Raw genomic sequence first — 20,486 nt, forward strand, 5'->3', positions numbered from 1 at the left:
ACCCTATCTGGTGCTACCCTATCCCCAGCCCACCACTTGCCCTAGGTCCTGCAGGACCCAAACTGTGAGGGCTTTGCCCTTTCTCAGCTCATCCACAGCATCCTTTCTGCCCATTGCAGATGTTGCCCTTGGTCGGTGCGGGCTGGCTGGGGCAGGGAGCGGCTGTTTGCTTTGGCTCCCTCCCTGTTTGGATTTCTCCCCTGTGACTAATCCCTCCCCTGGCCCCTCCGCCCAGCCGGCTAACAGCAGTGTGCCTTTTCTCCCCGCCTTGATGTCTTCCAGGTTGTCGGCCCTTCCTGAAAATCTACCAGGCCATGCAGCCCGTCTACACCTCGGGGATCTAGTAACTATCTCCTCTCCATGGGGCTTTCCTCCTGCCCAGCGTGGGGGGCATGGCAAGCGGGGGAGGATGGAGGGGATCAAGGACAAGTCCCCTGTGCTCTTGTGCTCTGTGCTTAGTCCATTTGGGGGCCAGGGGAAAAAAAGGGGCTTCGTTTTTTTTTTGGAGGTGGTAACTGGGTGTAGTGGGCCAAACTGGACCCTTGTGCTGAGAGTGCTGTAGTGACTCCGTGTATCAGCAGAGGGAGCCTGGGGCTGCCGGAGCCTGGGGCTGGGTGTCCCCGGAGGGAGGGGGGAAAGGGACGGGAGACATCTGGGAGATGAAGGCACCCTGGGAGATGAAGGAATTTCTTCTCTCCCTGCTTACAGAACTGCTCTTCCTGCCTGGATTAGTCCTCACAGATCACAGAGTATTCTTAGTTGGAAGGGACCCACAAGGATCATTGAGTCAAACTCTTAAGTAAAAGGCCCATATGGGGACTGAACCCACAACCTTGGTGTAATTAGCACCATGCTCTGAGCAGCTGAGCTAATATCCTTTCTTTATCCAAAAAAAAAAAAAAAATTCCCTTTGTTTTAATCTCCCCACAATTTTTTTCTGATGCTGATCCCGAGAGCAGGCACTGGCAGAAGGAAAACAGGAGTTGATTTCTCCAGCCTCCAAGACACTCTGCCAGCGCCACATCCCAGTCTGGGTGGGACCCCTGGCTCCCAGTCTCCCTGGAGGGACCAGAGCACTTCACCTCTGGGATATTCCCAACTCAACCCCCAGGACTAGGATCTCACTTCTGTACAGCCATGGGTCCCCGTTAGCTGAGATTTACTGCCATCCCAGCCTTGCCTTTCAGCTTTTAATAGACTGTTTATGGGATGCCTGTAATAAACTCCAGGTTTATCTTGCCTGTGAAATCCTACTCCTTTCTTCCCTTGTTCCTCGCTGCTGACGCCACCGCCCGTCGGCAGCCTGTCGGCCGTGCACCAGGAGGGGAGGGCTTCCCGCAGGGAAACTGAGGCAGGGAGAAGAGTCTTCCCAGAGATTTCTCCCTTTGTGTCCTAAGCCCCAGTTGAGCTGTGGGAGCCAGGTGGATGGCTGATATCCCAGCCTCAGCACTTGGAACCTGGGCAAACCCTCCCACCCAGCAGTTTTTGCACCCTTGATGAGCTGTGCCTCAGTTTCCCCTTCCTGTCCTCCTTCCAATGAGAATGGGATGCTCCTTGAGGTGGTGGATGGGACGCCCCTCAGTCACAGGGAGGGCAAGCTCTGTGCTTTGCACCTTTTCTGCCTGGATTTGGGTGGAAGGGCTGGTTGAGGTGGTGCTAGGAGTTTTCTGGGGGGGGGTCTCTGCACCACAGCTCACATCCTCCTGCTGTTCCTCTCTGCAGCAATGTTCAAGGAGACAGCCAGACAGGCATCTGCATCACCATTGAGCCTGGCTTGCTGCTCAAGGGTGATATCTTGGTAAGGATCCTCTGCTCAGCTACTGGCGTAGGAAGCAGACGGGGGTCATGTGGTTGCCTTGCCTCAGGACCCCCAGATTCCCCCTTGCCCAGATCTGGGGGCTTATCCTGATGGCCCATCCCTGTTTCCCTCTGCAGCTGAAGTGCTACCACAAGAAATTTCGCAGCCCTACCCGTGACGTGATTTTCCGTGTGCAGTTCCACACGTGTGCTGTTCATGATCTTGACGTCGTCTTTGGCAAGGAGGACCTGGATGAGGCCTTCAGAGGTAACTGCTCTGGCATTTCCCTGCTCCAAACTCCCTCATCCTCCTGCCCCTGTAACTCTGGTATCATCATGGGCACATCTGGGCACCCATCCCAGATCCATCCCTGCCAAAACAGGGCACCCCTGCTCCATCTGCAAGGTGTGGTGCTGCTTGGGAAGTGGTGGCACCATCATCCCTTTCAGTGCCAAAACCATTTTACTGCTGCACAGGGGCTGCCTCAGAGTTGTTCTCGGGGCTAAGGTGCACTGCCCCATGCAGAGATATCCCCTAGAAGCTCCCAGCCTCAAGGTGGTCTGCAGGTGTGTTTGGGGTGGCTGGCTACTACTGGAGCTATGGATGGAAATAATTTGTCCCTTTATTCTGCTCTCTCCTTGCCAGATGACCGCTTCCCTGAGTATGGGAAGGTGGAGTTTGTGTTCTCCTATGGCCCCGAGAAGATCCAAGGTATGGCTGGCTCAGTGCCATGGGGGTTTGGAGGTGGATGCTGTCTCCTTTCCTTCTCCTCAGCTGTATCCCCTGCTCCCTCCCTTGTGACCTCTACCTGCCCCATTGCAGTCCCTTTGTCACCAGGGTAGGGTGAGGCATTCAGGCAGCAAGGCTGATCTAGGAGCACCTGTGGATGCCCTATCTCTCTCGCTCTCTTCCCCAGGAGGCTGCTCTCCAAAGCCTTTGGTGGCCTAGGAGAGATAGAAGGAATGTTTGGGAATGAAGGACTCCCTTGCTCAGAAAGCCCAGATCCATGCACATTCACTGCTGGTCTGTGTGCTGGTCTCTAGGCAATCCCAAAAGCCCCAGGCAGTCTTGTACACCTTGTTTGTGAGTCTCAATGTACATCTTGTGCTCATCCATCTCTTGATGCTGCCTTTCCTACAGGACTCTCCTGTCTTGCCCTATGACTCCTGCACTTTTTTCCTTGCATGCACTTTTCTCCACCTATTCCCTCATCCCATCCTTGCTGGTTCCATTGTCATCCTACCTGACCATCCTGCCTCTTTCCAGGCATGGAGCACCTGGAGAACGGGCCCAGTGTTTCTGTGGACTACAACACGTCCGACCCACTCATCCGGTGGGACTCCTACGAGAACTTCAACATCCAGCGTGAGGACAGTGCAGAGGGGGCCTGGGCTGAGCCACCCCTGCCCAGCAAGCACCTGGAGAAAGGTTAGGGCTCACAAGGTGGTTGGCCAAAGTGTCCACATGGAAATATTCTCTACCCCAGGACAGGGGACACTGCTAGGCAGTGAGAGTTGCTGATGGGAGCAGTGTGGCCATGGGATGGGAGAGCAAGATCTCATGGACTTTGCCTTCTGCCACAGTGCCAGAGAGCTTAGGCTCTTCTTTGCAGCACTTATCTGTCAAAGTGCTGTTTGCACATGCAGAGTCCAGCCTTAGTTTATGCCCCAGAGCTTTAGGAAATCCAAACCCCATGTCTGCAGGACCATTAGGTATCCGAACTGCAAGCATGGCAGGATGTAGATTACTTTAGTTGCCCCTAGGGGATGAGGATATCTTGCTGGCCTTTGAGGGTCTGCAGCATCTCTCAGAGCTGGGATAAGCCCTTTGAGCACCCATTGTGTTGCAGCAAGTTGACTGCTGTCACCCACTTGGCAGGAATGGGCAGTACTTGTATGTCGAAGGGTGGTGGGCCCCTGTCCTGGAGGGAAGGCCATCCATGGCCAAGCAGATGCCTGGGCTTTCCTGGCCAGATCAGGAGAGACGTCCCTGGAGCAGGGACAGCTGCAGTCCCTGATGTCCCTGAAGGTCACCAGCTGCTTTGAGTGGGAGCAGTGGATGGCGGTGCTTGCAGTGGGGGCTCTGGGTGCCTGGGGTGGTGAGAGTGTCCGTGCTATGGTGGTCACATGGAACCAGACCTGGGGCGGCTCTGTGGAGCTGGCACGGGCACTTGCCTTGGCACAGGGCAGTAAACAGGCAACTCGTGATGTGCAGGCTCAGCTGTGGGCTATGTGCAGCCTGGGGAGCTGTGGGTCCAGCCTCAAGCTGGCAAAACTGCATGGCAGTCCCCTCCTGCCTGCAGAGACCTGAGTGCCCCTCATTGCATGTTCCCCTCTGGGCCCTGGGCCAAAGTTTCTGCACCCCAGCCTCTCACAGGGCTGCAGGGGTACCCCAGGACTCATCTCTGTACTCTTGTGGGGTTCTTGGTGAATACTGGGGCTGCAGAAGTACCCCTGGGCTCCTCTCCATTCCCCCTTAGGGGTCTTAGGTGTCCCTCCATGCACCAACTGGGCTGTCCTCTGTGCCGGGAAGGGTGGCAATAGGGAGTGAGGGCACCTTGAATTTGTAAACACTGTCCCAGTTTGGAGATGATCCGGGACTGTGCAAGGGTGAAGCTGCAGGCAGAAGGCTGCCCTCTGACCCATGCCAGCAGAAGCAGCTGCAAGAAGCCCATCTGTAAGGGTCTTTCCAGCTGTCCCACGGGGCACTTTGAGCAGTGGTGGTGGGAGTCAGTGTGGGCTCAAGGGGCTCCCATCTTTCTCCCTCTCTGTTGTCACTTTTCCTCTTTTCCAGCCTGTCCCAAGCCAGGATGGGGACTCCGGTGTCTGGCTGTGCAGGGGGGGTCCCTGTTTATGGTCGTTCTTGCCTTATTTGGTCAGGGAATTGCACGCCACATTTTTGGCACCACCAGGCGTGAGCAAGCGGCGTCCGGGGGCGGAGGGGGGTGAGGTTGGCACCAGGACCCACGCTGGGCTGGGATCAGCCGCTGCTCCTTGTCCCTGCCACTGCTGGTCCTGCCACCCGCCGAAGGCTCCCCACGGACGGCCAACGGGATCGGGATCGCCTGCCGCACGGTGGGTTCCCCATGCCGCCTCTCTGCTGGCCACAGACCCTCTCACTGCAGGTGGATGCCCTTTCTCCAGCAGCTTTGTCTCAGCACGGAGCACCCATAAGGGCTGGGGGGTGCCTGCCAGGGTGGGATGGTCCTGTGGGACCCCAGAGCTGGAGGGACAGGTGGGTGGCTGGGGATGGTGCTGGCCTGGCGTTCCCCTCACCTCTGCTGTGCTTATCTGGGGGGACTTGGAGAAAGGGAATCTCATTTGCAATGGGGTCATCGGTTGACTGAGTTCTTCCAGAGCAAGGGGCATGAGAGGGGGAGCTGTACCATCACATCTTGCTCTCTGGCTGAGGGGACACAGCTGGATTCAACCGGTTCTCTGTGAGCCACTTCCATGGGACAGGCTGGCCCCATCAGTGAACTCACCCTCCTGCTTTACTCAGGCAGGGTGTCTCCTGCCCACCATGTTTGAGCTGCCCTGTGGCCCTTAGGGAGAGTGGGGTGCCCCACAGCCTGTCCTTCCACCCCTCAGCCATGTCTGTACAGCCTGGGGAAGGCAAGTGCTCTGCCTGCTCTCCTTATTCCTCCTTGAAGGGGCTTTGGGGTCAGTGGTGGCTGCTTGGCAGGTTCTTGCTGCAGTGCCCATGGCCATTGACTGGCTGAGTGTGTTTGAAGGCTGAAGGGAGGTGATGGCATGCTTCATCCTCTGGCTGATTTTGCAGTTGCCAGCACTGTGGTAGCTCTCCTTGGGGTGCCAAGCTGGCTCCAGAGAGGCAGGAGGAGGCTGGCAGCTGGATGTGGCACTGCTGGGCTTGCAGCTGGTTGGAGGATCACTGCAGAGAAATTTTGGGGTTCTGCAGTTGCTGTAACTCTGTCTGGAGATAATTTATGGCCTGGTTTTGTTTTGCTGAGAAAACCAGTGCTGATAGAGAACAGGGTGCTGAGGCTGGCATGGAGTCAGTGGACAGGTTGTCCTCAAGGTCTGGATGTGTGACTTTTTTGGGGGAACCCCAAGCTCTGCCATCCTGGGGCAGTGTGAGAAAATGTGAAAAGGTTACAGCAGCTCCCTGTAACCACTGGTCCTTGGACACACCCTGGGATGGCACTGCCTGCCCTGTCTCTTTACCAGGCTGGGAAGAGAGTGACCAGGGCCTGGCCAAATCCAACATCTGCGAGAGAGTTGCTAAATCCCCACCTGAGTCATGGTTCTGGCATAGGGCTCCCCTGCAGCTCATCCCTGTCTTCCCACACATCCCCACTCACAGGGCAGGGCTGGCTGGGGTGGGGACTGGGAAGAGCATCCCACCCTTCCAGTGAGGGGAGGTCACATCAGAGCCTGAACCACATTTGGCATAGGTCAGGGGGTCCTGGAGCCCCACAAATGGAGCTGGATGCTGATCCTGCACTTTTCCATGCAGGAGAAAGCCCCTTGATGGGGTTGCTGTCATCTGTTTGTCCCCCAGGAGGGCCAGCATCTCACGGGGTACACTTTTTCTAGTTGGGTCAAATCCTGCCCCACTTATCAGGAGGGGCTGAGGCTGCCCAGAAGGGCAGGCCAAACTGTGCAGAGGTGGAGAACCAAATGGTCCAGGCCAGAGCTGTTAATCCATTGCTGGAGCTGCTGGCAGGCTGCTGCTCTCCCCCGGCGGCTGGATGGGTCCCTAGGCCCGGCTCGGTGGGGAGGGGGGCCACTGGCTCTCCTCTTGCCTTCACCAGCTGACTAAAGCTGAAGGAATTCACTTCCCTTCCTTATTCTAGCCCTCTCCACTGCTCTCTGCTCCATCTGCTGCAAGGTAAGAGTGTGTTGAGGTGGGCATTTTGGAGGGCAGTGGGGATCTGCATGGGCTGGATGGGAATTCACAGGGGGTGTCCCCCTTGCTTCTGATTATTCCCCATGGGTGAAATGTTGGAGCATCTACAGGCTTGGCTAGGCATTTCAGCTGCAGTGTGGCTATTCCCAGGGCAGGATCTGTCCTCTGACCTGGTATTTGGGGTTGTCATGTAGGGTGGGGGGTGGGGGTTGTTCCCACTGGGACCAGGAATCAGGCAGGGCTAGGATGCAGGGAAAGAGAGACCAGCTGGTAGAAACTCAGCCCCTTCTCTTCCTCCTTTAAACTGTCCTTGAAGTCAAAACTTGTAGCAGTTCTGTGCTTAGGGCTGGGGTTGTCCCATGGCAGGAGTGGGGAGCTCTGTCTGTGTCCTCCTGCAGCCGAGACAGCTGGGACAGAAAATAAGCAGGAGGTTTTGGAAGGATGCTGGCTTGGCGTGTGGGAGCATCTGGGAGCAAACAGGGCTGTGAGTCAGGGGGCTGGCTGGAAACACTGCTCTCATTCCCTGCCGTCATCCATGGGGGTGTGGGAAACGCGGTTTGGGGGATTAGAGTAGAGGGAGCCTCACGTTTTGCTGAGTATATTGGATCAATTGAGGAGTGGAGTCCTGAGCATGGCTTCAGGCAGGGGCCTGGATGTGGGGTGGGCTTGCTGTCACCTGGACAAGCAAATTGTGAGCACCATTCCAGCACGGATTTTGCTTGGGGTGGAGCAGTTTGGTCTCAGAGAGCTCTGGAGTGGATAGGATCATGGCATACCTCCTGTCACAGAGCAGGGCAGTGTGTACATCCCAAAAACAGGGCTGGAATGTCCGTGCTGTGCCCGTGGTGCTGGCAGGACAGGCAAGAGGATTGTGAAAATGGGTCAGCAGGGTCGGTGGCTTGTCCATGGCTGGTTTCCACCCTTCTTTAGCTGTGTAGTTATTTCAGATGGAGAAACTCAAGTCTCCAGCAAGACACTTGAATTTGCAGACCCGTCTGGGTTTCAGCATCATGTGTGGCTTGGAAGGACATCCCCACCCTGAATGTGTCTCTGCTCTTTGGGGACAGGTGTGATGCATGCACACAGAGGCTGGGCAGGGCTGGGTGTCCCAAATGAGGGGCTCACCCAGCGGGGTGATGCTCAGTGGACGGTGCAAGGTGGGCAGGCTGTCCAGCTGTCCGGCTGTCTGTCCTGCCTAGGAAACAGTTAACGCGGCGGAGCCCTGCCTGTGGAGGAAGTAGTTAATATTCATAGCTGGAAGCTGTCTGTCTGGCTGTCCTCCCTCCATGGCTCCCACCCTCTCCGCACCTCACTGAGGTTAACTCGGGCTGGGGCTGGAGCTTGGGCGGCCCCGCCGCCCTCCCCGCGCCGCTCCCCTTCCCCTCCCGCTCCTCCCTGTGGTCCCTGTGTGGTCCGGGGCGGAGGGGAGCACAGCCGCACCTCCTCGCCTCCATCCCATCTCCGGCCTCTCCCACCTTCGGGCTCCTCCATCCTCTCCTCCAGCTCCCCGTGTCCCGGGGTTCCCCGCATCCCACCCCTCCCGGCGCCCCGCCGCCGGCCGGGTACCCCTCTCGCGGCCCCGCGGGACACGGCGCTGGAAGGGAATAGCTCCCTCCGCGAGAGGGAAAGCAGAGCCAAAGGGACAAACGCCAGCCCAAGCCAGCTCCAGGCCGTCGGCTCCTGTCCTGGACGGACACACGGGGCTGGCTGTGGACGCCGTTGGAGCTGCCACCACACCGGGTGCCCCTGGAAGGCTCTGGTGCTGGAAGGGGTGAAGGAAAGGGATTTTGCTGCCTGCTCCTTCCCTTCGCCTCGGATCTTTTAATCCCCGTCCCTTTTGGTAAGTCCTGACTTTGCTTCTCTTTGGTCTCGGGGCTGGGTGGTGAGTTCATGGTTGTGGTGACCCACGGCTTGGACTGGGTTGCTCCCTGCCATCCTATCTGGTTACAGGATGAAACCAGAGATAAGGAGGCTAAACTCTTCCCCGTGCGATTCTGCTCACACCCCACATCCTGCAAAGAGTCCCGGGACCTCAGGGTCTTCCCTGTGGGCTGATGCTCCAGAAATGCATTGGGGCCAGAACTCTGGGTGGGGAGTGGAGGCAGCAGGTGGGATGCTGTGGGGGCACGACACGGGGAGACACGGTGACTCCTCAGCCTTATCTTCTGCACCGCTGCAGAGCCGTGGACAGGATTTCGGATTTTGGGGATGCGAGCCCACCCCCTCGGTACTGTCACACTTGTCCTGGACCAGTTTTTTTATTGGATGTAGTCACAGGGTGCTAGAGAAAGAGGACAGAGCATTTCTCCTCTAGGGCAGCGAGCCTGACAGCAGGGCTGGGACCAGGCTGGGCTCGGTGCTTCCTGCAGCTGCCTCTGTACAGCTGGAGCAGATAGAGCCATGGCAGAGCTGCGACGGGGCTGAGCCCAGGGCAAACCCAGCCCACGATGGGATGGCACAGTCTGCCAGGCAGGAGCTACTCCGACCTTCAGGGATGAAATCTGACCTTGCTGGGAGCTGCCAACTCTTTGCAAATGGGGTGCTGAGAGCCTGCTGCTTTGAGGGTGGCTGGTTTGTCTAAGGTCTTCTGTTCCATTATCCCTTAGTTTTTATTTTATTTTATTTTATTTTGTTTTGTTTTGTTTTGTTTTGTATTCAACTTCTCAGGTGACAAAGTCATATAGTCATATGAGAGATAGTGTGGCCCAGGGATAGTGGAGGAGGCTTCAGAGTGGCAGCAAATAGCAGGATTTGGGATTTGTCTCATGGCATCAGAACCCAGGAGGTACATGGGGTTGAGGACAGGATGAACAATCAGGTGTGGGGCAGAGCAACTGTGGGAAAAGGGCTTGGCTGATGGCTGAGCTGTCACAGGCTGTTCCTTGCTTACTACCCTGCTACTGCTCTCGGGTGAGTGGGTGGCCACCAGCCCCCCTGTGTCCCCTCCTCATCACCGGCTCTGGGGAAGGTGGGATGTAGCAGTTGGGGCTTTCTGTCTCTGCCATGAACTGCTCTGTGCCCCATCCTCACCTCTCTTGGAGACATTTCTCCCAGCCGTGGGGCAGTACCCAGCCTAAAGAGTAATTAAAGCCTTTCCTGTCTATTTTTTCCCTTGGCACCACGTGGTTACATTTATATTTATTTATTCCCTTTTCCTTTCTGTTCCTCTGCCGTTGTTCTCCCAGCCCCCATCCTGGCTTTTGCCCTGTTTCTTGAGACCAGCCAGCACCATCACAGCCTTCAGATAGGAGGGCTGTGCCTTTTCCTCTGTCTCCAAGCAATGTCTCAGCCTGTCCAGCATTGACACTGCCCCTGGATATGCTGTTTTTCTCTTTTTCCCTCCATGGAAAGGGCTTCCCTCCCTCTCTTACCCTTTTCCCCAGTAGGGGAGGTATTGTGGAGACAAATGCTACTTGCTCCTGGCTTTACTGGCTGGATGAAGAAGCTCTGAGTCTCTGGGAGAAATTCTCACTCTTTCCCATACCAAGTGCCCAGAGAGGACCTTGCTGCGTGGTCCTGAGACATCTTCAAGCCAACATGAGGCTTTGGGGCTCAGCTGCCTCCTTGGGATACTGCCAGCGAGGATTCAGGAGTGGAAAATAAGCAACGAGGAGAGGGCCCTGACTTTGTAGGACTTGGGCTCGGCGTTATTACCCTCCTGTGCTTTGTGGTGAGGGGGTTGTTGGCGTGGGAGCTGCCGGGGTGCGGGTGCGGCGGCGTGGGGCTGGTTAAGCTGTCCCGGCTCGGAAGTGTTTTGCTTGCAGATAGGGCCGCTCTGATTTCACACTATCGTGTTAGGGCCGTCTTCCGTCCCTGAGTCAGCTGCCTGGCCCCCCGCCAGGGAAGAGTCATTTTTTCCTCCAAAAGAAAGTGTTTAACACTGCTCGCGGGACCTTCCAGGAAACCTCGTCAGGGAGCTGGAAAAACAAGAGTCTGCAGCCTGGTCCGTGCTGTGCAGCTCTGGCAGGGGGGGATGTAGCTTGGGAACTATTCCCATTGCTGTCAGTGGCCAAGGTCCCTCTGTACCCCCAAAATCTCTCAGCCCCACTTGGAAAGGTTTAAGGGGTGCAGCTGGTTGTGGTGTTGGTACTGATAGGTGTGATGGAAGCTGGGGGGCTCAGAACTGGAGTGCAGGATTACTGGTGATGATGCTGCCATGCCCTGGCTGCCCCCAGCCTTTTGGGGCTGTGGAGCAGAGCCAGCTGCCCACACTAGACTTGAATCAAGGTGCCAGGACCTTCCTGCGGAGGAGATGTTGCATGTTCAGGGTTGGGCAGTGGCACTGTCGGTGCAGAAGCTCTAGGGCAGCTTGACCTGGCCTGAGAGAGGGAAGGGAAAGAACAGAAAGGGTGGGAGCCTGTCTGTAGTCAGGGAAGAAGAAGTCAAGGATGTCTGTGTGACTGGATCTGTGCATTATCTGGGAGGAGAGTGGGCAGGGGGAGGAAAGGTGGGTCTGTGGTTCATCTGTCCTTCACCCGTGGGCTGAGTACATCCATCCAGCTGGAGACACAAAGAGCTACGAGGCCACATACTGATTGCCTCCACCCGTCCTCCTACGGCCTGTGGTGCATCTCCTCCACCCTCCCTTTTTGCCTCCCTGGTGCCACATGGCCCTTTGAGGCTGGATGAGCCCTGTGGAGCAGCGATCGCTGACTGTGTGGGTAGCCCTGGCCCCTGCCAGCCGTGGAGGAGAACTGCCAGGAATGATGCCTGGAAATAGTGCACAGGATATTTGGTGGATCCCAGTGGAGCAGGCAGCACTTGCGTGTGGATCGGGGGGCTGTGGGGGCATGGGGTTGGGGAGGACCTGGCTGCGATGTCTCTGCATGGTGGCGCCGGTGGGAGTGTGGAGGGTGCCGAGGAGACATCGATGCTGGTCGTTAAGTGTTCTGGCACACGGAAGAAATCGAAATCACCGGCTAATGGGACCCATTAGCTCCATGCAGAGAGCCAGCAATTGATCTGGGGTCTCGTGTTCGTTTCTCCCCTTGCAGAGGTTGGGCACACACAAGGGCCCCTGGATGGGAGCCTCTACGCTAAAGTGAAGAAGAAAGACTCCCTCCACGGCAGCACCGGTGCCGTCAACGCTGCCCGACTCCCGCTCTCGGCAGCGCCCAACCACGTCGAGCACACACTCTCGGTGAGCAGCGACTCAGGCAACTCCACCGCCTCCACCAAGACCGACCGGACCGATGAGCCGGGGGTGAGTGGGGCACCCAGTGGCCAGGCGGTGCTGAGTCCTGAGGAGAAGCAGGAGCTGGATCGTCTCCTTGTTGGCTTTGGCTTGGAGAGCGCGCCACCCATGCACAACCACGTGCCCGGCCCCGTGCCGGCGCGCCTGCCCACCATGCCGGGCCGCCACGTGGTGCCGGCTCAGGTGCACGTCAACGGGAATGCCGCGGCGCTGGTGGCTGAGCGGGAGACAGATATCTTGGATGATGAGCTGCCCAACCAAGATGGGCACAGTGTGGGCAGCCTGGGCACGCTCTCCTCCTTGGATGGCACCACCACTGCCAGTGAGACCGGCTACCAGGAGGCGCCTCGGGTGGGCAGCCTGTCCTCCCTGCCCAATGGCCCCTCGAGCTGCAATGGGGCTGAGAAGCTGCTGAAGGAGGGGCTGTACGATGGCGAGCCGCTCTCCAACGGTGGCTACCCCTACAACAACCAGAACACCCTGATGGGCCACCAGCTCCGTGACACGCTGCCTTCCTTGCGGCCCTCGGCATCCACTCAGGAGCACCTGGCTGGCTACACACAGCGCCTACCGGGCTCCCACGCCCCAGGGTGGCTCCAGCCTCAGCCACTGCCCAGCTCCCAGCCCTACCTGTATGCCTACGACCACCCCGGAACCTACCGCTCCCGGTCCTTCCCGGCAGTGGACACTGCCAAGTACGACACCAACCCGGCACTGCCCCAGGCCCCGGCTCGCAGTACCAGCAGCCGGGAGGCTGTGCAGAGGGGCTTGAATTCCTGGCAACAGCAAGGGGGAAGCCGGCCACCTTCCCGGCTGCAGGAGGGTGGCATGGAGAGCCACAGCCCCAGCATCTCTAGCTGCAGCCCCCAGCCCAGCCCGCTGCAGACGGTGCCCCCGCACAGCCACAGCATGCCCGAATTCCCTCGGGCACCCTCTCGCCGGGAGATTGAGCAGTCCATTGAAGCGCTGGATGTCCTCATGCTGGACCTCGCACCTGCCGTCCACAAGTCGCAGAGTGTGCCTGCCACCTCCCGTCAGGACAAGCCAGCCGGACCCCTGCCCTCCTCCCTCTCCACCCAGCCCATTGCTGGTCTCTACGCCCGGCCAACTCCACAGGTGGCCCAGCCGAGGTCCTTCGGCACGTCCATGAGCCCCGCGGTCTCTGAGCCCGGGAGCAAAGCCTATTCTCCTGGAGAGCTGGACTATGGGGTGCATGATTATCGGGAAACCTATTCGCCCTACAGCTACCAGCTGGCACCGCTGCCAGAGCCCAGGAGCTACAGCCATGCCCCGGCCGGAGCACAGATGGGCACTGTCCCACTCAGCACCTCGTGCTACAGCCCTGTGGGGTCTCAGCAGCAACTCACCTCCTCCCCACCTTCCCCCACCGTCCCAGCACAAAACCAGATGCCCCTGAAGGGACCAGAGAGCTATGAAGACCTGTCGAGGTCGGCAGAAGAGCCCTTGAATCTGGAGGGCCTGGTGGCCCACAGGGTGGCAGGTAGGATCCTTTGGTTCCTAGGGGGGACGGGGAGGATCGCATGTCCCGAGGTGCTGGAGCACACAGGGGTGGCATGCATGGTAGAGCTGGGGATAAGTGATGTGGAGACTCCTTGTCTGTGCTGGATCTGGGCTTGGGACTGAGCCCCCTGCCATGGAGTCATGCAGGGCAGGGAAGCAGCCTGTGCTGCTCTTTGCTGAGATCCTCCTTGCAGCTTGCTGTCTGCAGCAGCATTGCCCAGAGAGGGGAAAGGGTGCCTGAGGGTGTCAAATCCCCCCATCATGTTAGGGTAACAGGGCTGGTCTGTCCCTGGTGGCAGGGCCAGTCACTGGGTCTCTGGGGAATATCTTTCTTTTGGGGAGAATATGGAGGGTTTGGGAAAATGTTTTCATCTCTGGCTGAGGTTGTCCTGCCTGGACCCCACTTGGACATGATGTTCTCCCTGCCTGGAGCATGATCTGGTATAGGGTCCCAGCAGAGAACTTCACTTGTCTTGTGTTTGATGTCTCTGTGCTCATCCCTGATTTCAGTCTCTTCTTTCCCCCCTGGATTTCTGGGTTTGGTGCTCAGACCTTCTCCTTGGGCAGCTGGGGTGCTGCTGGAGTGGGGACTAGGCTTTTGGGAACTAGGCTTTTGTCTGTCAGCTGTAATTCTGCCCAGCTTGGCCCAGGGTGGTTTGAATCTGGACCTAACTGTGGGGCAGTGGTCAGGGGCTGGGAAGACATTTCCCAGCCCTACCAGAGAGGTTTGGTGCTTGGTTGGGTGCACTGCCAAGTGTCAGTGCTGTGGCTGGATGAAGGCATTAGCTCTGCGCTGTGGAGGGCAAGCTGCATCCACCAATCCCCTGCACTCCTGCAGCTCTAGCTTAGTGGCTTTGGGGACACAAGAGTGTCCCAGCTGCCCAGAAAGAAGGTGCCATGGTGCTGTGGCAGCTCGGTGCCCTCCCTTCCCACTGCTTCGGCTGCAGTTGTTCAATTATGGAGTGACATTTGGGAAGGGTTTGGGGCTGTGGGCCAGCTCGTGATGCTGGGGCTTGGCAGCTCCGTCCCTTCCAGCTCTGTGCTCAGTCCAGAAACTCGCCCGGCATTAGAGGGAGGGGGAAAAGGCTTGGCTGGAAAAATCCAACAGCATCAGCCTCCCAGGAGTGGGGACTGAGTCACAGGGTGGGGGGCAGGAGGGGTGCAAGTGGCAGGAATGGGATTGAGGAGGGTCATAGAGTTGTTGGAGGAAGTTTGCATCAGTCTGGACCTGACCTCTGTGATCCAGATTAGATTCACAGAGGGTCATGGGGCTTTTGCAAAGAATTTAAACAAACCTAAGGACACATGGATGCCCAAACTGCGCTGTATGTCTGGATTTAATATTATAAACAGCACATGCCTGCCCTCCCCTGCCGCCCCACATGAAGAATTAAAATGGGCTGGAAAAGTAGACAGTTCTAAGGAGAGGAGGAAGAGTATTTGCAGTGTGTGGAAAATGGACTTTTGATGGTGTCTACCAGAAACATCCATCTCCCCAACTTGGAGTCAGGTCCTCAGGGCTGGGCTGGGGTTACTCTCATCCCCTCGTAGTCACTGGGCTTCCCAGGGAGGAGAGGGGCATGTGGGGGATGGTCCCCAGCCTGTGGCCACCTGTCTCTGCTGGAGCTGGGCCTTCTGTGCTGAGGTGGGGACAGTGGGTGGCCTGACCTCTGGCGGGAACAAGGTGTCCTGAAGGCAGCGTTGGGAAGGGACAGCCAGCGGGGACCGTGGGGCATGGACATGTTTGTTTACATTCCCTGCTGCTATAAATTGCCTGCATGTCCTGGCACAGAGATGAGGAGCATCTCACACCTCCTCCGTTCTTGGTGGGGGAATGCTCCCATTCCTTTTTCCCTCTGATGATGGAGGGGAAGACATGGCACAGGGCAGCACTGGCATGCCCAGCATCTCCCCTCAGAGGGGAGGTGGTCCTGTCATCCTTTAAGACCCTCTCATCTCCTAGCAAGGCATCTGGGGTCACCCTGTCTTGTCCCAGCCCTGAGCATTCTATGATGAAGGGGACCTGCATGCTGCCACCCCTGAGAGGATGGTGATGGGGCAATTGTGGTGTTGCACAAGGCTATATATGACTAGGAGCCACCATTGATTTCCCATATGGGTTTATGTGGTGCCTGGAGCCAGGCAAGTTGGCTGATGGAAAAGCAGCTCCAAGCAGAGACTGAGCTCCTTCAGATCCCAAATGACCCCAGACTCATCTGTTGGACCCCAGCTAATATTTTCTCTTCTTTCTCTCTCTCTCCCCCCGTGTTGTATCTCGTGACATTTGTCCTGTCTGCCCCTTCCTCTCTCTGTGGGGGACTGTGTCTGTCCTCTGTGACCTCCCACCCTCCTTGCACTCCCTGTCCTGGTATGCTGGCAGAGTACAACGCCAAGCTCAGGGAACTCAACAAGAGCACCAAAGTCCCCCGTCCTCCTCTGAGCCAGCAGCGGTCCTTCTCCGGTTCGTTCATTCCACCTCCTTCCTTTTCCCTCCTTCCTTGTTCTCCAACCTTCCCCATGCATCCTTCTCCTTCCCTCTCTTGCATTCTTCCCCCCTCTCATCCTTCCTTCCTTTTCCCATCTTTTCTCTCTCCTTCCCCTTCATCGCTCCTTCCCTCTCATTCTTCCTTCCTCCTCTATGCATGCTGAGTGATCTGTGTGTTGCATGGATGTGGGATGGAGGGAGGCTCAGGAGACCATTTCCATGCAGGATTGATCCCTTTTCTCAGCAGAGTGATGGTCAGGGCTCCCATTGAGCTTCTCCAGTGATGGAGGAGCCCTTGGCCCTGGGTACAGACTCCCCTTCCCATGCTTGGTTTTGCATCTCATCCAAGCCTGGCACTGCTTGCTGGTGGGGATTTCATTGCTGGGCCAGTTCTGGACCCTTGCTGCATCCCCCTCCAAGCTTTGCCCTGACCATGGCTCACCCCCTTGGGAAGCAAGGGCTGGGGTGTAGCTCCACAGAACCCAGATATAGCCAGTTGTCAGCCCAGGAGGGTCTCTCCTACATCAGTTTAGGGAACCCCATGTCTTGGTGTGCAGCTGGAGGGTGTGGGCTGCTGAGGCTGGATTTTATGCAGTGTGACTTTTGCTCCTTGAAGGTGAGTTTTCCCTGGGTGATGTGTGCTGGTGACCTGCTTGGTGCTTGTGCATCCACTTGTTGCAGGGCAAGGAGAAGGTGGGAGATGGAGTGGGGAGTCACCATCTTTCTGTGTGACCTTTCTCTCCCCACTGGCACCCCGGGTTTCTCCCCAGGAGGACCAAAGAAGTTTGAACCCTCCCAGTCCCCAGCACAGAGTAAGGTATTTTATTGTACCCATTTGGGGTAATCAGGCAGGAAGTGGGGAGCAGTCTGTGCCAGGATGGGGTGAGTTGGGCTCTGGTGAGGAACAGCACAGGACAGCATCTGTTCCTCATGCAGGCAGGGAGTGAGTTTGCATCTCTCTTCCCTGGGTGTTGTGTGTCCCCATTCACATCCCAAGGGCCTTGGGATGCTTCTTTGTTCTCTCCTGTCCACTGTGGGGATGTCACCTGGCTCTTGCCTGGCAGTAGTTCTAGAATCTCATGGCCTAAAAGCAGCTGCCTCCTGATTGGCCTAAAACCTGGCTCCCCAGCTGCAAAACCTGGGTTTGCCATTGCTCCTCTTTCCTCCTTCCCCAGCTGTTGTGCTCTCTGCCCTTCCCCAGCCCTAGAGCTGTGCTGAGTCTGAGGGCAGTGGGTTGGTACTAGGTGAGGTACTTAAATGAGCAGCAGGAGGAGTGGCAGTGCCGCAGGTGTTGGGTGAGAGGGTGAGGAGTGGGGTGCAGGCTCCTGCTCCCCCTTTGTGAACAGGAATCTGCCATCCTGCAGCCAGCCACGGCGTCCTTGGGAGTCCAGTGACAGTACTGTGGCTAAGGGAGGCTGTGTGTCTGCTGAGGGGGCAAAGCAAGCTGGGGAAAGGAGAGTTTGTTTTTCAAGCATAGTTTCCATCCCATAAATCACCCAGGGGGTCGGGGGAGCCATGCTCAGAGCCTGGGTTTCCTCCAGGCTTTGCTCCGGGCGGCCTGTGAAGTTTCCCACTCTCCGCTCCTGAACAATGAGTCCCTTTTTTCCCTCCTTCTCCCTCCCCTCCCTGTGGCCCCGGCCGCTTTCCATGTCTGGGGAGCGGAGCAGCCAGGGCTTGCTGAGCTCCTGGGTGTCCCAAGGGGCCAGATCCAGCACCCTGTGGTTAGGTGACGTGAAGCCATGGATGGAGCAGGGGAGGGAGTCCCATGCTGCAGATGTGTGATGTGCACTGATAGCCAGGCTCCATCCATCTGCCGAGTTTAGTGCTTCCCAAATGAAAACTGCAAAGCAAGGCAGTCATGCACAGCTCGAGGAGACAGTCCCTGCCTCTCTGAAGTGCTCAGGCCCTGCAGCTCACTTTGGAATGGGCCAAGGGATCCTCCTGCTGATGCTCCTGCAGTGTTCAGGAGAGCCCATAGTGCACAAAGTAGAAGGAAAAAAGAAAATATGAGAGTTTGGTTTTTTTTCCCCCGTGTATCTTGTTTTTCCCTGTGCTCCCAACTGCGAGCTTCAGTTCCTTCTTTTTTTTCTTCCCTTAAAGTGAAGAGCAGGACAAAAGATATGGGGTGGCCCTATGCAGTGCTGCCCATACCCGCAAGACAGCTTCCCAGGGACCCTCCCGGTCCCCCTGTTCTCTCCACGGGTCTTTTTAATGGCCATCTCCCGTGCCGGTGAGCACCTGCAGAAAGGATCGGGAGTTGTGTTTCAAAGCTGCTCTTAGTGGAATTTTCCAGGCCGCCTCTGCGGCTGGAGCCAGCCCCGTTGGCTCGAGTCCCCCGCCTCGCAGCCTGGCCGCCTCTCCCCCCGAGCCGCGATTTTATTGTTGTTGCCATTCACTGGGCCGATTATTTAGAAATGCGCCCGGGCCACCTCCTTCCCCGCTGCCCTGGCAGCCCTTGCCCCGGGCCGGGAAGGCTCTGGTGTGTGCGCCGAGCAGCGAGGAGGGGAGGGCAGCGGGTGCGAGGCGTGGGTCCCATGCGGAGCCCCCGGGAGTGAGGGGAAGCAGCTGATGGCTGGTTTTCCTCCGCCAGCCCGTGGGAAAGGAGTTGGTGTTTGAAAAGTGCATTTCCTGGAGCGTGATGCTGGCCTTTCTCCTTTTTTTTTTTTTTTTTTTCTTCTTTTTCTCCTTTTTCTCTTTTTTTCTTGCCTAATGTGCTGACCAAGGGGAGCACGAGTGCTCAACGATTGTGGGAAAAGTAGAGGGGACAGGGGGACAGTGTTGTCACCTCTGCTAGGGGGTAGGAGTGTGAGTCCCACGGGGCTCTGAGCTGTGCCCATGGTACTCTGTGGGGTTGCTGTGCACTGAATTCAGCACCATCATCCATGAGCCCAGAGTAACCTCTTAGCCAGGCGAGGTGGGATAGAAAGTGTGTTTGGGCACTGTCAGGTGCTGGGAGAGTTGAGCTGCCCTGCCCTGTGCCAACTTTGTCTGTGTTCCTGGGCTTTATCCCAGCCAAGGAGATCTATCTCCACAGCCCAAGAAACCCAATCTCCTGCTATGACTTGGTTGCTCTGTTCTTCCCCCCAGCCTGTGGACATTGGTGGCTCCTGCTGCTGGGATCTGGGAAAGATGTTTGGGGGGAGATGGAGGGGAGATGCTCATCTCTCCTTTTAGAGAGGCTTTGCACTGGGGACAGAGCAGCAGTGTTTTTGTAGGGTTCCCCGCACTATTCCTCTGATGAGTTCTTTCTTCTTTATCCAGTGCTCCCTCTGCCTTGGGGATTCACAAAACCAGGCTTTTTCCACTGCTGTGGTTGAAGCCACATCTGGCTGTGGGTGCAGGGATGCAGGCTGAATACAGCTGTCCTTGTGCTGGCTGATTTGGTCATTTCCCACTATGATGCTGTCGGGAGGCCCTGTTACTTCCCTGCTCTGCAGGGATGGGCTGTCTGGACTAATATCAGGATGCTCTTGCCCCTTGCACTCACTGCTGGAGGTTGTCCCTGAAAATCTAATGGTGCTTGGGAGGGCTAGTGCAGCATTTCAGCCACTAGTCACAGCCCTGCCTTGCTCTATCACCTGGTCACTGTTGTAGGGTGTATCTGCTCCAGCTACCCATGCTGGTCTGGGGCTTTGATGCAGGTGCGTGCTGCAGCTGAGACCTCTCAGGTCAGGCCTGAAGCATCTCCTGCTGGTCCCCACCTCAGCTGGCAGCTGCTCACCCCTGTGCCACCCTGTGCTTGCCCTGCAGGGGTGCAGTCCCGGGAGAAGCCTCTGGAGGAGAGCGCTGTTCCTGCCCGCAAGCGGACTCCCAGCGACAGCCACTATGAGAAGAGCTCCCCGGAGCCCGGCTCGCCCCGCAGCCCCACCGTGCTCTCACCTGAGGTGGTCAGCACCATCGCAGCCAACCCTGGAGGGAGGCCCAAAGAGGTGGGCTGGAGTAGAGGACTGCTGGGCTGGGGGGTGGCTGACTGGGGCGATGTGCCTCCAGGGAGGGGGATGGCTTGGTCAGCATTCACAGCATCCACAGAGCTGGGGGTCAGTGGTGGTTTTTGTGGTGGGGGGGGTGGTGGTTAGCAGGGAGGAGGTGAAACCCTTCCCTTTGCCCCCTCTGCCCTCTCCTTGGGGTGTCCTAGAGGTTTGTGCCCATCATGGGGATGGGACTGACTCTTTCTCCTGCTCTCCCCAGCCTCACCTCCACAGCTACAAGGAAGCCTTCGAGGAGATGGAGGGTGCCTCCCCCACCAGCCCACCCTCCAGCGGCGGTGAGATTTCTCCCCCCACCCCAGCCTTCCCTGTGTCACCACAAACCCCTTACTCCAACACCTGTAAGTGCCATGCCTCTGGGAGGCAGAGGGGCTCGGTGGGTGGCTCTGGGCAAGCCAGAAATTTGCCAAGGGTCAGACAGCTCCAGGTTCCAAACACCCACCACCATGTTAACCACTCCTCCTCTCCATCTTCCTTTCTCCTCCACATCCTGCCACTCCATGCTACCGTCAGCATCCCACTTACCTCAGCTTCACATGCTTGGCACACTCTTCTTGGCTTTTCCCCACCCTCCACTCACTGGGGTGTTATTTTTTTGGGATCCCAAGGTGGGATGGGGAGAGAGGCATGCTA

At 57.5% G+C, this 20,486-nt stretch overlaps 1 protein-coding gene across 7 annotated transcripts in view; it reads left to right on the top strand.

Moving 5' to 3' along the window:
- Positions 1 to 20,486, top strand: part of TNS1 (tensin 1) — a 69,129-nt gene that overhangs the window by 30,510 nt on the left and 18,133 nt on the right. For 3 of the 7 annotated variants that reach the window (XM_077181579.1, XM_077181582.1, XM_077181585.1), the window contains 9 exons: positions 283 to 343; positions 1,723 to 1,798; positions 1,936 to 2,065; positions 2,444 to 2,509; positions 3,065 to 3,226; positions 11,662 to 13,362; positions 15,763 to 15,843; positions 19,618 to 19,796; positions 20,056 to 20,194. In XM_077181579.1, the coding sequence (XP_077037694.1) occupies positions 283 to 343; positions 1,723 to 1,798; positions 1,936 to 2,065; positions 2,444 to 2,509; positions 3,065 to 3,226; positions 11,662 to 13,362; positions 15,763 to 15,843; positions 19,618 to 19,796; positions 20,056 to 20,194 (2,595 nt within the window). The remainder of the gene's footprint in view (positions 1 to 282; positions 344 to 1,722; positions 1,799 to 1,935; positions 2,066 to 2,443; positions 2,510 to 3,064; positions 3,227 to 11,661; positions 13,363 to 15,762; positions 15,844 to 19,617; positions 19,797 to 20,055; positions 20,195 to 20,486) is intronic. The other 4 variants (XM_077181583.1, XM_077181584.1, XM_077181580.1 and 1 more) reach the window with 3 other exon arrangements.

The sequence above is a fragment of the Agelaius phoeniceus genome, chromosome 7, assembly GCF_051311805.1.
Source record: "Agelaius phoeniceus isolate bAgePho1 chromosome 7, bAgePho1.hap1, whole genome shotgun sequence".
NCBI classification, from domain to species: domain Eukaryota; kingdom Metazoa; phylum Chordata; class Aves; order Passeriformes; family Icteridae; genus Agelaius; species Agelaius phoeniceus.